The sequence below is a fragment of the Triticum aestivum genome, chromosome 7D (genome assembly GCF_018294505.1).
Source record: "Triticum aestivum cultivar Chinese Spring chromosome 7D, IWGSC CS RefSeq v2.1, whole genome shotgun sequence".
NCBI classification, from domain to species: Eukaryota; Viridiplantae; Streptophyta; class Magnoliopsida; order Poales; family Poaceae; genus Triticum; species Triticum aestivum.
This window is the reverse complement of record NC_057814.1, coordinates 564,243,357-564,262,184: the sequence shown is the minus strand read 5'-3', so window position 1 is coordinate 564,262,184 and position 18,828 is coordinate 564,243,357. Positions and strand designations below refer to the sequence as shown.

The 18,828-nt window shown below is 45.7% G+C and overlaps 2 protein-coding genes across 2 annotated transcripts in view; both read right to left on the bottom strand.

The window, feature by feature from the left end:
- Positions 1-18,828, bottom strand: part of LOC123166192 (polyubiquitin) — a 38,100-nt gene that overhangs the window by 4,626 nt on the left and 14,646 nt on the right. The window lies entirely within an intron of this gene.
- The window catches only part of LOC123166191 (polyubiquitin 11), a gene marked incomplete in the record, with an annotated part of 3,239 nt that continues 2,401 nt past the window's right edge, over positions 17,991-18,828 (bottom strand). Inside the window, 2 exon segments of the mRNA XM_044583961.1 lie at positions 17,991-18,382; positions 18,525-18,828. Coding sequence (XP_044439896.1) covers positions 18,197-18,382; positions 18,525-18,828 — 490 coding nt within the window.

Genomic DNA, 18,828 nt, shown 5'->3' with positions numbered 1-18,828 from the left:
TCCCCCCTCCGATCTTCTTCGTTTCTTGACGGATTTTGCGAATCGAGATGGCCCCGAAGAAAGAAAAGTAAGCTCTTTCAATCCCTCCGCTTTCTTATAGCCATATGAGGAACCCTCTCTAGTTGATATGATGAACCCTAAAACCTAGATGATTGCAATGTGATGAATCTAGTTGATGAACCCTAGGTTTAGTCTTTCTTATAGCCATACGGGGAACCCTCTCTAGTTGATATGATGAACCCTAGAACCTAAATGAACCCTAGAGCGTAGATGAACCCTAGAACCTAGATGAACCCTAGGTTTAGTCTTTCTTATAGCCATATGAGGAACCCTCTCTAGGTTATATGATGAACCCTAGGTTTAGTCTTTCTTATAGCAATATGTGATGATTTCTTGTGTGAATATTGTAGATATTTGTTTTGCTATATATCTCCATTGATTTAGGTGGAATCTACCTATATCTGATGAATGCTTGCATTAGAACAAATATTGATGTTTAATTAACTTTATCCAATCAATGCTTATATAAGGAAAATGGCGCCACCACCACCACATGATGAAGATGATGACTATGAAGACCCACTTGAGGAAGCCATCTGTGCTCAAAGAGTGAGGCTGAGCGATCAGGAGGTGTGCAACCTATGGGACAACTTTCTGCCATGTGCTGACTTGGTCGGGGTGCCATTCGTGACCCGTCTGACAAGTACCATGATCGATCGACATGTCATGGTATGTTATTAGTGTAGAATCCAAGGAACTGTTAATAGTTTAGATAATCCATACTTATTAATTGATATGTTTTTCTTATTCAGAAATTGCCAAAGAGCCTATCTGAGAGTTGTGGCATCGAGGCTGATGAAGAAGGCTATGCTGGAATACGCCTTACCGCAAGGGGCCCCGTCACTACTTGTGCGTAGGGCGTGGACACGGACGGTCGCACACATTTAAGCTCGGTTGGGTGGAAGAGCTTCCTCGTTGACAAGAATCTTCATGTTGGACAGGCCATCCTAATTACTATCAGGAACACCAACCGTCAAGGCTTGAAGATGATGATCGTCATCGATATCATCTAAACTATATATGCGTGTGGCTGCTGATGATCGTCATGTTTGATTGCTACCTGTGGATGAAACCTTTTATGTGGTCGATGACCGTTGAACTTGTTAAACTTCTTATGTTGGCTTCGTGAAACTATTTGGACGTGATCAAACTATGTTATTTGGTACTTGTTTCTTAGTCCGTAATGGCAAAACTAATTGGATGTGATCAAACTATTTGGATGTGATCAAACTTCTTATGTCTATGAAATTGTGCTTATTGTTTCTTATGTCCAGGGCCCTTGCATATTTCGTTACAGAAACTTTATACGAAACACAGGACCCTACCACCAGGCGCCCTGGCGGTAGGGTCAGACAGCCTACCGCCATGAGTCCTGGCGGTAGGGTGAACCTACCGCCAGGGCGCTTGCATATTTCGTTACAGAAGGCATGCACGGCAAAACCCTGCCACACCTTACCGCCAGAGCCCCTGGCGGTAGGGTTAGACAGCCTACCGCCAGGTTGTCTGGCGGTAAGGTACTTATCCACGTCAGCGCGCGGTGACGGCCGTCGTCCCCCTCCGTCACACCCTACCGCCAGGGCCTCTGGCGGTAGGCTGTCTAACCCTACCGCCAAGGGCTCTGGCGGTAGCAAAAGGGTCAAATCCCAAAAATATTTCAAAGTGGGGTCAGATCCCGATTTTGTATGCTAAAAGGGTCAAAACACGAAATTCGCCCCAGGTGCTGGTGGAGAAGCTTATGCAGCCAAGCAAGAGTACCACAGATGCACTCCTCGTGAGACCATCAGGCGGTACAGAGAGATCTTGTTTCTCTCCTCCACGTGATTTTGCTGTGACCTTTTTGCTGTAATGCAAAGATTTATATTTTTGGAAAAAGTTCCATGTGGATCGGCATAGTTCTGTTTAGAATCATATATTGATGTACATATGAATAGAAGAGGTACAGTGTTATATTTTGCTCATTCTACTGTCAGTTAATGATCGCAGCTCATAATAGCAGCCAAACTTGACGTACTATAGTTCATTTCAGCTGGTGAATGCTAAGTGTCAGCCAAACATGAAATTTGGATTTGGAATCAAGGATCAACAAAATGAAATCCTAACAGAGATTTTATTTCATTTCATTTATATCGAATGAAATGAAATCTGGGGAGCCAAAAAGTGAATTTAGTTAGTAAAAATGATTTAAAGAAACCCGGCCAGTGTGTTTACTCTCCAAAACACTAGAAATCATCTACCAGTGCAAAAAAAAGGTACATCGCCACCGTCTCGCGCTACACACTTCGATCGTGACGACAGCTATTTTCTCTTGCAGTGTTGCCTTGTGCCAGCCCTGTCAGCTGCCATTTTCCGGCCGGGTAACCGGCCCCAGCCTTCTAGGCCCAGACGGCGGCAATTCATCTCCAATAATGTACCCACAACCCACAATAATTGATCTCTTGATGCTTCTAACTCAAACCACTCCATCACCATCTATTCTTCGGTGTTGCGCACAACCTTATGCGACTCTTACGGCTCTACGCAAGATTTCCTCTCTCAGCTGCGCAGCTGCACCACCTCGACTGAGAATTATAGCAACCTCACAATTACTATAAGTGATCAAGAGGAAGTAGTGTGCTCTACCACGTTTAAACTATGGAATTGTCCTGTGAGTTAGCAATTTCTCTAAAGATTTGACTCAGTTTGTTCCTCGGAAATCTTACCTTGGAAGCTATGAAAAACATGGTTGTTTTGCACACCTTGTGGGAAGGTTATTGATCTATAGCGACCTAGGTTGGATGTGCCACATTGCTCCATTTCTAGAGGAAAGATCGAAGTCCCGAACCTTTACATTTCAGTGCAAATGAGCCTTGTAGATCCATAGAAATATCTCACACCGTAACATTTTAGTTTTAGTTTCTACAACCTAAAGAGGACAATGGTACTACAAAGGGATGGTGTGTGACCATATAGGCAACACTTATGTTGTGGTGTCGGTGTGTACAAGACATTCCTGATGATTCACTTAACATATTGCTTTCCAGCAAAATGACGACATCATTTTCCGTTTGTAAAATGAAAATGGTATGACAATGCTTTGATTTGTTGGAACTCCGAATCTTAGCATAATGATAGATGACATTATTCCAAACCTGCTAGGCTATTACGTATGTTATAATTTAATAGTTATGCAAGATACAACACATCAAATTCTTCAACCCCAAATCACCTACGTCAAGCATGCACATAGAGATGGTAAAATCCCAGTCATTTTGTCGTATTTCGTGGTCTTTTCGGATTGCTTTCCTGTTTCCATCTCTTATATATACCTTAAATATTGCAAATAGTATCAACAAAAAATTAGAATATCTAAAGTAGAAATACACAAGGAGTTGATCTCCGATGTTAAAAAGAAAGAAAAGAACCGGCCATGCATAAGTAAATTCATTTGCTTCTCTACAAGCATTAATTTTACCTTAACTTTATTATTAATTTTAGCCTTCCAACTTTCCAAGGGATTAACTCTTGCACCTAACATTGCACGTGATATGGGGTCTCAACTTCTCCATGTCATCAAATGTCTCGCCTTTATCACAAATACTACTTTTGAAGTTGAACTACAACCTATTTATACAGCCTCCCTTACCTTCCCATTGTTTCCAACGTATGTCTAACAAGCGTTGGTTGATTAATTCATCTTCCACTATCTCATCAACGAACCAGCGGATAAGAATGGAAGATATCAGAAGAGAGGTAGCGATGATGTATCAAAAGAGAGGTAACATCTCCCATACAGCTTGTGGTAGATCAGGGATGTATTCAGGGACAACCTCGGCCTCACGGCCAAGGACATCGGCAACGCCGGGGTCGCTTCCGTCTCGGGTGCCGTCTTCGCGCGTCTCGCCATGGGCACGGCTTGCGACCTGGTCGGGCCCCGCCTGGCGTCGGCGGCCATCATACTGCTCACCACCCCCGCCTGGCGTCGGCGGCCATCATACTGCTCACCACCCCCGCCGTCTACTGCACGTCCATCATCAACTCGGCGTCCTCCTTCCTGCTCGTGCGCTTCTTCACCGGCTTCTCGCTCGCCTCCTTCGTGTCCACGCAGTTCTGGATGAGCTCCATGTTCTCGACGCCCAAGGTGGGTCTGGCCAACGGCGACGCGGGCGGCTGGGGCAACCTCGGCGGCGGCGCCGTGCAGCTCCTCATGCCCGTCGTCTTTGAGGCCGTCCGCAAGATCGGCAGCACCAAGTTCGTGGCGTGGCGCGTGGCCTTCTTCATCCCGGGCATCATGCAGACGGTGTCGGCCATCTTGGTGCTGGCGCTTGGGCAGGACATGCCGGACGGCAACTACCGCATGATGCCCGGGATGAAGAAGGGGGGAGAGAGAGAGTTCGGGGAAGGAAGGGGAGAGAAGACAGAGAATAGGAAGGAAGCAAGAGCTTACATGTGGGCCCCACATGTAAGTAACGTTCAACAATTGGCCAAACTGATGAGTGGACCCAATCTATCATTAACGCGATTAAAAATAACTAGCATAGTCATCAATGCAACATGGTAGCTTTTTGAAATAAAAAATCAATTTTGTGGTAGCTTTTAGGGGTTTTTGAAAATGTGGTAGTTTCGGGAACCCTAGCCCCAAATGTGGTAGTTGTATGCTATTTACTCCTAGTGGAGGAAAAGATGACATATTAGAAATCGACATCCAAATGGAAGTAAACTTCAAAACAGGAACAACATAACATGGAAAATCCTTCACTGCTGCAAGAAATCATTCATTATTTGGAAAATTAAGGAACTTCTAATTAAAATTTCAAACTTTCAACTACATTCATCTCATAGACTTCCAACTAAACATCTAATTAATGCAGTGCATCTAAATATAGAGAATATCTCTACTCTCTACTATTTAAAAAGAATGTAAGGTTTCATATTTCACTTTTCTTCCCGCCACCCCTTTGTCCAACCTTTCCCGTATGATAATCAATCACTTAATTTACTTACCTTCTGAACCAATTTCACTTTAATTTACTTACCAAACTTCTTATCAAAATATAAGATAATCACAGGCAGGATTTCATAAACATTTATTTACACAATCCCATTCTAACCTAATAGAATATTTATATCTCGTTGCAAAGCATGGGTATTATCCTAGTTTAAAGTAAAATATGCTAATCAAAGAACATTTCTACCTTTCCCGTCTCTATCTACCCATCCTAGAGACTAGGATGTGTTTGGTAGGGGCGCTCCATTAATAACAAGAGGCAACATTGGTGACCGGGGGCAAAATGGGCAGCAGGGTGCACCAAGGTGGTAGAGCACATAATTGGGCGAACAACTCCGCGAGTAGGTCGCCATGCTTAGTAGTAGCAATGGTCTGCACCAGGGCCAGGGGCGGAGCCAAGAATTGGACACATAATAAATGAATCTATTCAAGCAAATTTCAGTATTTTATTCCAAATATACACATACCTCTATAATTGGAGGCTAACTGAACACAATTGCAACACAGTACAATATTCCCATACATAAGCAACTAGATGGAATACCAAAAAACTGATTGAGGAAGGACAAGTAACAGAATATTGTTTGATTCTCTCGGCAAGTGCCATTCTCGTAGCTTTGCTTGTTCCAATGCCTCCCATGCTAAATTGAGATCCAGGCCATGAGCTCCCAAAAAGTGTTAAGCTCGATCTACTCATCATGGTAGTGAATCGATCGTAATATTCAAATACTATGCTTATTCGTGTTTAAACCTCTATGTTTGTAACAGACTGATAGTGCCACCTGAAACCGCATCACCAAATTTGAATTCACAACAGTAGTAGTAGATAGTGCTTCTAGTGTGGAAATAGAATTAGCTTATATAAATAAAGAAGGCAAGAAGACTAACATAGTGTGTAGGTAGATAAAGGACTGGTAGTTGAAAAAGTGAAGAAAATCCTAGCGGGAAAAGCCACCGGCATACAATGGTGACATTCAATAGATTGTGAAAGGTGTTTACAAATGCAGGTGGTTTATAATGAGACGTCAACTAATTCATACACAGTTTGGTTGAAAAGAGCAATTGAATCAGTCTGATGGCTCCATAGAATAGTTCACACTATTATGATTCTACATCATGGAGATGACTCATGGTTATGTAGTTGGATGTTTTATGACCATATCTGCAAGGTTTCATTGCAGCTGCACATCGGTCGGTTGGTGCAACGACAGTTGACGTCTATAATAGGGTTACAATCGGCTGCTAAGAGCCTAGAGATACAATCCGATGGATATCATAACCAGCTAGCTAGGGTGAATATTAGTTATGACAGCATAAGCTAAGTAGTCGGCAACACTATCGTGATCACGACTAATCTTCCTGAGGATAAACTCAGGATCTTCCATAAATCTTATTCTTATCTCAATAATTAAATTTCCGGAGCTCAAGCGATTAAGTGAACCATTTTGAAATGGCATCCGGTGTCTTGGAACAGTCTGACTGAATAACCTCGTTCAGAATATGATATCATATTTAGATACATTATAACTGAGCACCTTTTCTGTCCTCTCAGGCCATTAAGATTTCTATCCGTCAGATCGTCACTTTTAGAGTTTTTTGGCCGTCCGATCTGCTCTTAATCCCATCTTTTTTTTGAGCAATCCGTATCCTTTATTAAACGTTCAAACACATTGGGATACAGATGATATCGGGCAGAATACTAAGCCACACATGGCGCCCGGGACTAAGGGAAGCAGCTGCCTTTGCTAAGGCATGGGCCTCCCCATTATGCTTTCTATTTTCATGAATAAAACTAGTGTCATTAATCAGCCTCCTCTGGTATTTTATGTCCTGTAGGATAGGATAATATCTGCATGGAACTTCCTCCCGTAAATTCGTTACTACCTCCAAACAGTCTGTGGCTACACACATGGACTGGAGCTGCAGATCGGCTGCAAGCGAGAGAGCTTCGCTACACGCCTGTGCTTCGAGGATTGTCGGATCAAGACGGCCTTCATAGATGATCGCCGAGGCACCAAGGTAGTTGCCCCCCTTGTCCCTACAGATCTCCGCTGAAGCAGCCCGGTCACCAACCTTCGAGAATCCACCATCGACATTGATCTTGAACTCATGACTCTCGGGCGGTAGCCACCCGATCCGCGTTGCTGGCTCCATACGCGCTCCTGTATTCACATGCAGGTCCCTTGGGTTCACATGCAGGTCCCTGGTAGTTGCATGCCGGTCTTTTTGGCGTGTATTCCTCTCCGGTAGCATCTCAAGGTCTGCCAAAAATTTGTTTATGAAAATATGGGTAGATAGCAGACTCTGGAACTGATCATCATGTATGGCTCGACGTCGTGCCCACCAGATGGCCCACATGGTCACTAGAACACGTGCCAGATCTGCGGTGGTTAAAGTATCCACCAGCCATAGCATCCAGAGCTTTGCATCTTCCATCCTGTTTGAGATGATCGTCTCTGTGAGGTCCTCATCGGCGAGGGCCCAAACACATCGTGCCATGTGGCAGTCAAAAAGGGAGTGGCGCCAAGTATCCACTGCCACGTGACAAATTGAACACTCCGTCGAATCGGCCATACTTCTATGCTTTCGGACTTCTCCTGTGGGGATAGAGCATTTGGCCAGTCTCCAAGCAAAAAACGCGGACTTTTGAAGGGACCGCTGCTCCCCATAGCTTAGTCCAAGATCCGCGGTCTGCTTCAACACGTGAGTGCCCCTCATTGTGTTCTAGCCAGTCAGTGCGCTGCTGCTTAACTAGTAGAGGACAGAAGCTTGTATGCTGACCGCACTGTAAAGACACCCTTTCGTTCATAATGCCAAGACCAGAAATCTTGGCGTACTCGAGAACTGAGCGGGATATTGAGGATCGCTTCCTTATCCATCGAGTAAAAGTGCTCATCTAGCGCAGCCATATCCCACGCGAAGGTGACGAGATTGATGAGTTCCGAGACAAGCTGCGGGGGATTCAATGTTTTTGGGCACACCGGTCGCAGTTTGAAATCTCGTGGTATCCAGTTATCCACCCAAATATTGGTGTCCTCACCAGAGCCAATCCGTTTAACCAGCCCAAGCTTGAGCGCGTCTCTGCCTTCCACTAAAGATCGCCAGACCTGTGACGGGTTCTTTCCCAGCTCAGCTTCAAGAATTGAAACCGAAGGGTAGTAAACAGCTTTGAGGATTCGCGCACTCAGGGAATTTGGTTCCTGGAGTAGCCGCCAGGCTTGTCGCGCAAGCAATGCAAGGTTTTTTTTTGCAGCGAACTAGGGAGCTTTATTACTGAACAAGAAGTCGATTACAATCTGCCCGAAGGCTACTAATAAGAAAACTAGGGCTCACATCAAGCCAGCTCTCCGTTCCATCTTGAGCACCAGCGCGATGGGCACAAAGATGAGCCGGTTGATTGATAGTCCTCCCAACATGAATGACTGAGAAAGAAGCAAAATTGAGTATCATATCACCTAGTTCTGAAAGGATAGGCGAGGCAATAGACCGTGTATTGTCTCGCGAGTGCCATAGGTTGACTAGCTCGAGGCAGTCGACCTGCATGATCACATGTGAGTATCCGCGGAGGTGAGCAAAGATCACTCCCTCCCGAAATGCCTTGAGCTCAACAATAAAGGGGTCCGTCACACCTGGCAACGGCTTACTCCATGTAGCTAGGAACGCTAAGTGCGAGCGAGCAAACACCACCTGCTCCACCTTTCATAGCGTCCGAATTGATTGCGCCATCAGTGTTAATTGTCACCCACCCCACGTCCGGTGACTGCCAACACTGCGTGGGAGCGAGCTTAGATCTCTTTAATGGCAAGTGCAGTCCAGTATTGTCAAAGACTCATGCACCCACTTGATCGCCTGGACAGGGTCATATCCATCCATGTCATGTGTCCAGTGATTCCGTGAAGTCCATATGAAGTGCATAATGGTAATAATCTTGCACCTTGTATCATCAGAGAACATGCTATCGAGCAAAATATCTCTAGCCCAAGAATTTGGATGAAGTCTCGGAAGTGAGAACTCAAACCGGTCCTTTGCTGCTATCCAGAAAGCTTTAGCGTGCACACAGTGTAAGAGTGCGTGCATCAGATCCTCATTCATGGCCTTGCAGATGTCGCAAATGCCTTGAAGTTTGATATGTCTATGCTGTAGGGTGACCGAGCCCGGAAGGATACCTCGCAAAACTCGCCACCAGAAGACTCGTACTTTGGGTACCGCATGAAGTTTCCAAAGAGCACCCCATGTCTGTTTGTCTATCCTTGAGGTTTCTGTGATCGTCCCTTCCTCTAGAGAGCCAAGCTCGTTGCGAGTCACAAGAGAACGATACGCTGATTTTACAGAGTAGATGCCGGATTTTTCGAGGGCCCAAGCAATTGTATCTTCGCCTCCCGCAGAATTCAAGGGAATGTTCAATATGGCCTCTGCATCTGGGTGGAGGAAATTCTGCCTATCAACTTCCACTTTCCAACTTCCTGTGTAGTTGTCAATCAAGTCTGAAACTCTGTCAAGTTCGGCATCACCAATGCGACCCGTCGGCTTCAGAGAGATGGTGCTAGGGATCCAACAATCTGTCCACGTCGCGATTGTTGATCCATCCCCGACGCGTTTGATGAGTCCCGTGTCGAGGGCCTTCCGGCCTGCTACAATGGCTTTCCAGGTGGTTGAAGATCGAACTGGAGCAGTAGCATTTTGGAAATCTATAAGCGGGAAATACTTCCCCTTCAAAACTCTGGAGCAGAGGGAGTCCGGATGAGTGATCAAACACCATCCTTGCTTCCCTAGCATGGCAAGGTTAAATAAGTGTAGGTCCTTAAAGCCCATTCCGCCCCTAGCTTTAGGTGTTGCAAGATTCTTCCAAGAAACTCAATGAAGGGATCGCTTGTCCAAAGAGCTTGCCCACCAGTACTTGGCCATGCAAGACGTCAGCCCCTTGCACACCTTCTTTGTCAACAAGAAACAGCTCATGCTAAATGTCGGAATCGATTGAGTGATGGATTTGAGCAGGACTTCGCGAGCAGCACAAGCCATATTCCGTTCCGACCATCCCTGCATTTTTCCGCGGCTCCTTTCGATGATATGCTCAAACGATCCGCTTGTGATTCGGCCAACAGCAGTTGGTAAACCCAGGTAGCGCTCTGAGAATGCTTCTACCGCGATGCCAAGAATGTGCTTCAGCTCTCCTCGTACAGGTGTTGCTGTGTTGCCGCTGAAAAAGATAGAACTCTTCTCCCGGTTAACAGCTTGACCCGAGCAATCAGAGTATATCCGAAGAATGTTGTTCAGTCTGAGAGCACTCCTGATTCCCCTGTCAATATGGATACCACCAAAATGGTTAATCAGTGACGTTAGTCCTTGGGCGCAGATAAGAAATAAGTAAGGTGACAATGGGCATCCTTGGCGAAGACCTCTGGATGGGTCAAAATATGGTAGGAGCTCCGCATTGACCTTAATCGTGAATCTCACAGAGGTCACGCATTTCATCACTAAACTGATGAAACGAGCATTGAAACCTAGCTTGCACATCATAGCTTCTAGGTAATGCCACTCCACCCTATCATAGGCTTTCAGCATGTCGAGCTTAACAGCACAACACGAATTTTTGCCCTTTTTCCTCCTTCTGATAGTGTGAACACTTTCGTAAGCAACGAGCACATTGTCGGTGATCAGACGTCCCGGAATAAACGCGCTCTGCTCTTCTCCTATAACTTCATCAAGGATCAGTCTCACCCTATTTGCTATCACCTTAGCGGAAATTTTGTATAATACAGGACATAAAGCGATAGGGCGAAACTGGGAGATCTTTTGGGGGTTCCGTACCTTAGGTATCAGCGTGATGGAAGTGTCGTTTTCTCCCCCGTTCAAAAAGTCCAACACAGCACGTGAGATGTCTTCGCCTAGCACATCCCAGTGCCGTTGGTAAAAGCCGGCTGTAAATCCGTCCACGCCCGGAGCCTTTGAAGGGGCCATATCAAATAAGGCCTTCTTGACTTCTGCGGTCGTATAATCTTTTTGCAATATTTCATTCATACCATCTGATACTGTGGGGGTCACGCAATTGAGTAAATCATCCATCGCCTTGTACCCTTGTGATTGGTATAATGCTTGATAGAAACTGAATATTTCTGCTTTCACTTCATCTGGTTCAGTACAAATGTGACCATCTGATCTTTCCAGTGATGTGATTATGTTAATCCGTTTCCGAAGGGCGGCTTGAGCTTGAAAATAGCCCGTATTTCGGTCGCCTTCTTTAAGCCATAGCACACGCGAGCGTTGTTTAAGCCACACCTCCTCCTGTCGGAGTGCCTCCCGCAGCTGCGCTGCAACTTTCCTTTCTTCCTCCGACGGCCCACGACCAATCGAGGAACACCGTAGGCGATCTAGGCGTTGCTGGAGTTGCTTCACTTTTTTCATCAGGTTGCCAAACTCCCGCGCTCCCCAAGATCCCAATTGTTGCTGAACAACTGCCAGAGCATCAACCACACCCTGGAGCCCCCCTGTCCAGCTCCGCTCATCCAGATCGAGCGAACAAGCTCGTCGTATTGCGCGTGGGACTGCCAGACATTCTAAGCTTCTCGCTGCTCGAGACCAATTGTTTGTCGCCTGTGTTCTGAACTCCGCTAGAACATAGCAATGGTCTGATTCAGCGCTGCTAATGTGTTTTACCATAGTAAACTCGAAGAGGTTTAGGAAGGCTGCATTTGCAAGGGCCCGGTCCAGCCTTGCTTTCACATTTGCAGATCCAGATTGCCTATTATCCCATGTGAATGGGACTCCCCTCCACCCCAGATCTTGGAGAGAACCGTCCTCCATTGCTTCCCGGAATGCCCTCATTTGGCTTTCCGGTCTCGCATTTATTCCGAGGTGCTCTTCTGCAAACAAGGTTTCATTGAAATCTTCCATACAGATCCATGCTTGATGTGGAAGAGCAAACAAGGTACGCAAGAAACGCCAACTATAGTGCCGGTTCTCCACTCTTGGCGCCCCGTAAAAACCCGTAAACCGCCAATCTTTATTATCTACTCCCTCCGTTCCTAAATATATATTTGTCTTTTTAGAGATTTCAAATGGACTACCACATACAGATGTATATAGACATATTTTAGAGTGTAGATTCACTCATTTTGCTCCGTATGTAGTTATTTATTGAAATCTCTAGAAAGACAAATATTTAGGAACGGAGGGAGTACAAGCAATGCAAGGTTGAATAGCTCTTAATCCCACCTAAATCAGGCGTACAGGCTAAATCGCCCGTACAGGCTGCTCCGGTGGCTTTTTTTGGCATCTGACATTCAATTGAGCCTGCTGGCTTAATGGGCCTGTACTAGGATCCTGTCGAACGCGAAACCCTAAAACAAGGACGGCCTCGACCCTGGTCTGTTTCGCTCGCAGCGTCGCGTCGCGCCGCTTCACCATGGTTGACCACCGTGGGGTCTCGGATTGCAACGGCGGCTGCGCTGGATTTGCACCGACGCGGCGGACAGCGCCTCCCTGGTCCGTTCGGTTGCACGGACGGCGAGCGGTGCGGCCGGATGGGGCACGGAAGCGAGCGGCAACGTGGAGCAGTAACAGATCATGGATGCGGGCTACGCGGCCGACGCGCCGTCGTCCCGGCTTCCGTGAGCGGATTCAGCGGACGCGCGATGCGGGTGCCCGATCCTCTCACGGGATGCGGCGTGGAGTCTCCGGCGCCCTCCCTGCTCCCTGCCGGCTGCCGCACCAGCGCCTCCGCGCGGGATGCGACAGTCTCCGGCGCCCCCCTGCTCGCTGCTCTGTCACTTCGGCCATCGTGCAGCTGCCCCGCGCTCCACTCCCTCCAACCGCACGTAGCACTGCCCTCTCCTAGAAACGCTCTGCCGCCTCCTTGCCTAGCCTCCTCCATTGGCCATCCGCGTCTTGGCCACAAGCGCCCCGCCCCGCCGTCTTCCTGGTCTGTCCACACTACTGAGCCCTTCCACGCTTCACGCCCACGGTGCCGGAGACACGCTAACCTGGTATGTGTACGATAGCGGCATACAAAATTCTGAATTTTTTGTAGTGTACAATATTCAGGTTCGTTCATGTTGTATAATTGTTCCCATGTTCAATACCAATATCTGCCATTTTCTACAGTGTACATCTTTTGCTCTTGGTTCTAAGCTATCCAAGGCAATGGACTTCTTCCGACCATGTTTCAGAAAGAAGGTTGTACTGACATATAATTGCAAATCTTACTACACATAATGCCATAGTTAAAACCGATATGCAAACGAATGTATTGGAACAAGCTCTTAGATATGCAGTAAGCAGATTTCTGAAATAATGAGTTTTCTGAACCATGAAAATTTGCGAACACGAATCGGTCTTGTTTCCCTTTTCCTTTCCCTGCAGCAGGCGGTGACTGAGATTGGCGTTTGCCGGTGGTGACAAAGAGGAGGAAGTAACTTCAATGATGACATATGGTGGCTCCGTGGCTGCGGCGGCGGTGTGTGTGAGGGGAATGAGGCCATGACGATGGATCCAGCATGATAAGCTCCTTCTTCGCCCCTCCCTTGGCTGCTAGCACCACCCACCCTTCTCTGCTTGTAGGTTCCCCTTGCTTCTATAGGCCAACTGGTTTTCTCTGGTCCGGTTGATTAATTTGGTTATCTTCGGCTAGCTCTGTTCATGCCATTAATACCGAGTGAGACTCACCAGTTGCGTGATATGTTTATTTGATTTTGCAGGACCTGGTGATGATGGCCTTCTTCAGGATGCGTGAACCTCTTGATGTTGATGGTCAAGAAGGCAACGGCAACACGACAACAATGCGAACAAGTGAACCATAGGCTCCTATTGCGGACGCTACAAGAATGTTTTTAGTAAATCAGAAACAGCCATTTACGCATTATTAGCTATTCATATTTTCTATTATGTATTATCTACTGTATTTTTAGTTGTGTGAGTGCTCAATGGCTGCTTGCCCGTTGTATACTGTAGGAGGGTGATAATGCAAGTACATCCTTATTAAAGCTAATTAGGCATGAACCCATGTTCATGGAATACAGATCGTTTGCTTTGGTAAGACCCTGGCACTATTTACAAGTACAAAATTAAGCTTCACTTTGTTTCTGTTCTTCCCTATCAACTGTTTAAATCATTCAAAAGAAGGCAAAAACCATTGGCCTAGAAGGAATCAGAATTAATAGAATTTACATGGTTCATGAATCATGATAAGAGGCGTGGGTGATCTTAATGATTTTTGGGACATGGTAAATCCCAACCTATCTCTTGCCTTTGTCATTCCTGATCTGGCAACCTCTTTAATTAAATCCCAGTCCAATACTACTTGGTTCAGTGGTTATTTGCTATTTAAATTCTGTCCACATGGTCTCTCTCTTCTACATGGATTACATTTCCCTTTTTTTAATTAATGAAAACAAAAAGGGGGAAGCGTAAAGAAAAGCTCCTAGACCAGCATTTTGTAAAAAAAATTCTTTTATGAAGTACATTGGAATGGCATTATTTGTATTGTCAGTTGTGCCGGTGGAGACTTCAAAATATATGAATATATTGTCCTCTCTTTCTTTGAGGTTGTCTGTTGCAGAATATGTGATAATGGAGGTTTGCATTCATGGAGCTATCTGATTTATTAGAGTGGACTTTAGACTGTTGTCACTTTGTTGAATGATGATTGCATTTTCAGTTACACAAGGAGCACTTCAGCCTTGCAGATGCAGGACTAGAGATGCTACTATTTTTCTGCCAAAACTATGCCATGTAACTAAGATACATCTTTGTTTGCCATTTTATTGAAAAATATATAACTGTTGTCGCAGATGTATCGTATAGTATCTATCTATGGAGTGTTTTTTGTTCCCTGTCTTCTCTTTGATACCAAAGGCATTTTTCAATCTGTCAGATATATTTTGCATGCATCAAGTTTCAGTTATTCTTGATAAACTACTAAATTCTCTGTTGGCAAAATTTCTAGCACTTCCACAACACATGTATAGTCATGATCTGTTGGAGGAACTAGGATAGTCGTTTCAGACCTCACTAGCATTCTCTGTTGGTCCACAATACACATGCTATTATTCTGGTACACTTCTAATGCCTCTCCTACTGTAGTTACTTCGTAGAATATCATTGTATAGCCAAATTTAGGTCCTTTTGGAGCAATTCAAAACTATGTATTCGTCACAAATCTGCCAGGAAATTGTCTTCCCGTAACACCTATTTAATCTTGCTTCTTGGTCAATTTAATCCGAAGATAAATTCATATGGATAAATGGGCGAGACAACATGTGACATGAAGGTTTGTGTTGGGGTCCATGTGCAATGCAAACAAATAAGTCCAAGAACAAGGCCAATGGAGGCGTGATGGAACTTATAGTCTGCACTCACATTTCAAAATAAACAAGAACTTTATGTTTTGCATAAATTTCTAACCCTATCATACTACATTCAAAATGAACGGGTGTGGCAACGCGCGCCATCAATGATCTAGTTGGCTTAAAGACACTGCATATATGAGAATAATAGCGAAAAGACTCTTTCGCGGCCGAGCGTGGCGACGAGCGATCCGCTTCGTGCAACCATAGTCAGCTTCCGACACGGATATCTCTTTCCAAAATCAACCACAATCGTTGTTTCCATGTATTCAAATGATGGCCCCACTATTCCTTTGATAATGCAACTAACCCAGCCATGCATGCACGTGTAATCTACAACCGCACCTGAAATTCCGGCTGGGCTCACCCATCTTTCCATCCCTCAATTAATCACGCCCCCTGATTTTAACGGGGTGGCCGAGTGGGCCCTCCTTTTCTTGATTAGCAATAATGTGTCCTGGATGCAGTTACTTAATCGGGAACAACTCGCCCGGTCGGAAATCGAGCGCTCCCACGCTCGCGCGCGCGTTAGTCACTCCCGAATAATAGACATGCCATTTTCCACCATGTAGGTAGTAAAAAATATTCATTAATGCATCAAGGTAAGACAAAATAAGTAAACTCAACCTATCCAGTAACATGATAACAAAGCATCGCGACACATAGTCAACTTACCGACCAACACTCCACGTTTCGTGCCGACACTACAAACTTCATAGCCTACAAGAAGAAATGCCGACTGTGACTATCTTGCGAAGAAGGCCACTAAATCTTGATGACTTAGAAGACCCCAATACAATGTCTCGGCCTAAAATAAGGTGGGGCAAGATATAGATTCTTCAAAACATAGCTTGCGCACATAACTTTGTAGTATGCATTTCATAAGAGGATACACAAAACAAAATAGAAGTTCGAATCATATTGGGTCCTCGTCTCCTTACAACATGGATATATACACATGTGTAATTCTAAATCTCATTAATTTTAACCTTCAAAGGGATTTACTCTTTGCACGTAACGCTGCACGTGACCTGTGGTCTCAAATTCTCCATGCCATCAAATGTCTCACGTTTATCACAAATATGCATATTTATACAGCCTCCCTTACCTTCCTATTGTTCCCAACATCTTTCTCAGATGTTAACAAGTGTTGGTTGATTAATTCATCTTTCTTTTGTCTTTTTCACTCACTATCTCGTCAACCAACCACTGAATAGGAATGGAAGGTATCAGTAGAGAGGGAGCGATGATGCATAAAGAGAGGTAGCAACTTAAAAATAGCATATGGTAGATCAAGGATATATTCAGATTTAGATCATATTGATGCATAGTTAACAGTGACATATGGGTTGCGCAATGCAATTTTTACACGGTTGCATAGCCCTAATTTTTTCATAAATATGATGTAACTTGGAAGTTTTGCACTTGTGAAAAATTACATTGTCCGAAATGCTACACACCAATAATTGGAACTTGGGACAACAACAAAGCCATCATGTGAACATTATTATTTTCTAGGACGTGCTACGCATCGGCCGGCTGATGGCCGGGTCACGAGCAGTCCGGTCTTGCGATCCTATTCTCTGTTTGACTTGTTGCAACATCAACTCATGTTCGTGTCCCGTTGTCCATCGCCATTGTGACAAGCTAGACCGTTATTGCGGCACGCGTCCACCCACTTTGCAACGGCAACTCCACAGCGCCTGCAATGAAACAACAACGACGGCAAACAACTGCGCGTCCACCCACTTCCAGCAACGGGGAACGACCCTCACTGCACCGGACGCCCTAAGTTGCAGCACCACATGTTCACTGCAGCAGCAACGTCTTTGGCTGGGGGGTTGTCGTACACGGCGCTCTGCAACAGCAGCGCTTCCGCGAGAGGGCGTGAGACCATGGGCTGCCGAAGACGAGTGGATGAAGGGGACAAGCGCAATATCAGCACAAGATCAGCCCGTTGGCGGCGGCAAGGAAGGAGGCATTGGAAAGACTAGACCATACACATTAATTAGTACTCCCTCCGTTCCAAATTATTCATCGTGGTTTTAGTTCAAATTCACAACGAGTCTTACTCATTGTGGTTTTAGTTCAAATTTGAACTAAAACCACTAAAACCACGACGAGTAACTTGGAACGGAGGGAGTACAAGAAAGAGGCATTCGACTTCCATGTTTCTGCAGTAGCATATTGTTCCATGGAGCTAGGGTCCAAAATAGGAATCAACAGTGTTTCCACGACTCTACCGCCCGGCCAATCTGGGCTGTGTGACGACTCTACCGCCCGGCCAATCTGGGCTGTGTGGTATGTTGATCAAGGAGGTGCTGCATTGTCTGTAGCTGCAAGAGGTCTTGAGTATGAACTATAAAATGGGCCAACCGACCAACTATGCAGCACACAGGACTCCACGTAATACAGGCCAAAAAGTAAAGTTGGCACTTAAATTACAGAAGTACACACAGGTCAAATGCATCGGAAAGATCGCAAGAAACATAGTATAATACTCCCTTCTTTTTAAATAAATTAAGTGTCTCAACTTTGTATTAACTTTTAGTAGACACTTATTTTGAAATGAGGGAGTATAACACAACAGAAAACATCATGGATCATGGATCGAATTCAGGGCTCACTTATTTTCACCAAAGCTGCTGCACACCAGCAGAAGTTATAAGATACGAACGACAACACTGCATCACAGTACGGTACAGAAACAAGCACAGGATCAGGCAACCAGACACAGAGGACAACATGAAGGACACCGAAGACACCCGAGACTTGTGAACCCAGACAGAAGCAGAGCCCCATCGCCAGGAGCTTACTGGCCACCACGGAGCCTGAGCACAAGGTGGAGGGTGGACTCCTTTTGGATGTTGTAGTCCGCAAGGGTGCGGCCATCCTCAAGCTGCTTACCGGCAAAGATAAGACGCTGCTGGTCCGGGGGGATGCCCTCCTTGTCCTGGATCTTCGCCTTCACATTGTCGATGGTGTCAGATGACTCGACCTCCAGGGTGATGGTCTTGCCGGTCAGGGTCTTGACGAAAATCTGCATGCCACCACGGAGCCTGAGCACCAGGTGAAGGGTGGACTCCTTCTGGATGTTGTAGTCTGCCAGGGTGCGGCCATCCTCCGAAAAAATACTTGACCCAATTCCAAACCCTGCGGGCCCAGCTCAAATCTGCCTGTTCCGGAGGAACAACAAAGTTGTTGTTAATATTAACAACAGTGTTGTTTATCGTCACATTTAGAATATGAGCTTGACCCTGGTTTTGGGGTGCCTCCACGGGTTGAATGGCCCCTTCGCCGAGCTGTTTGCCAGCAAAGATAAGACGCTGCTCGTCCGGGGGAATGCCCTCCTTGTCCTGGATCTTGGCCTTCACGTTGTCGATGGTGTCAGAGGACTCGACCCAATTCCAAACCCTGCGGGCCCAGCTCAAATCTGCCTGTTCC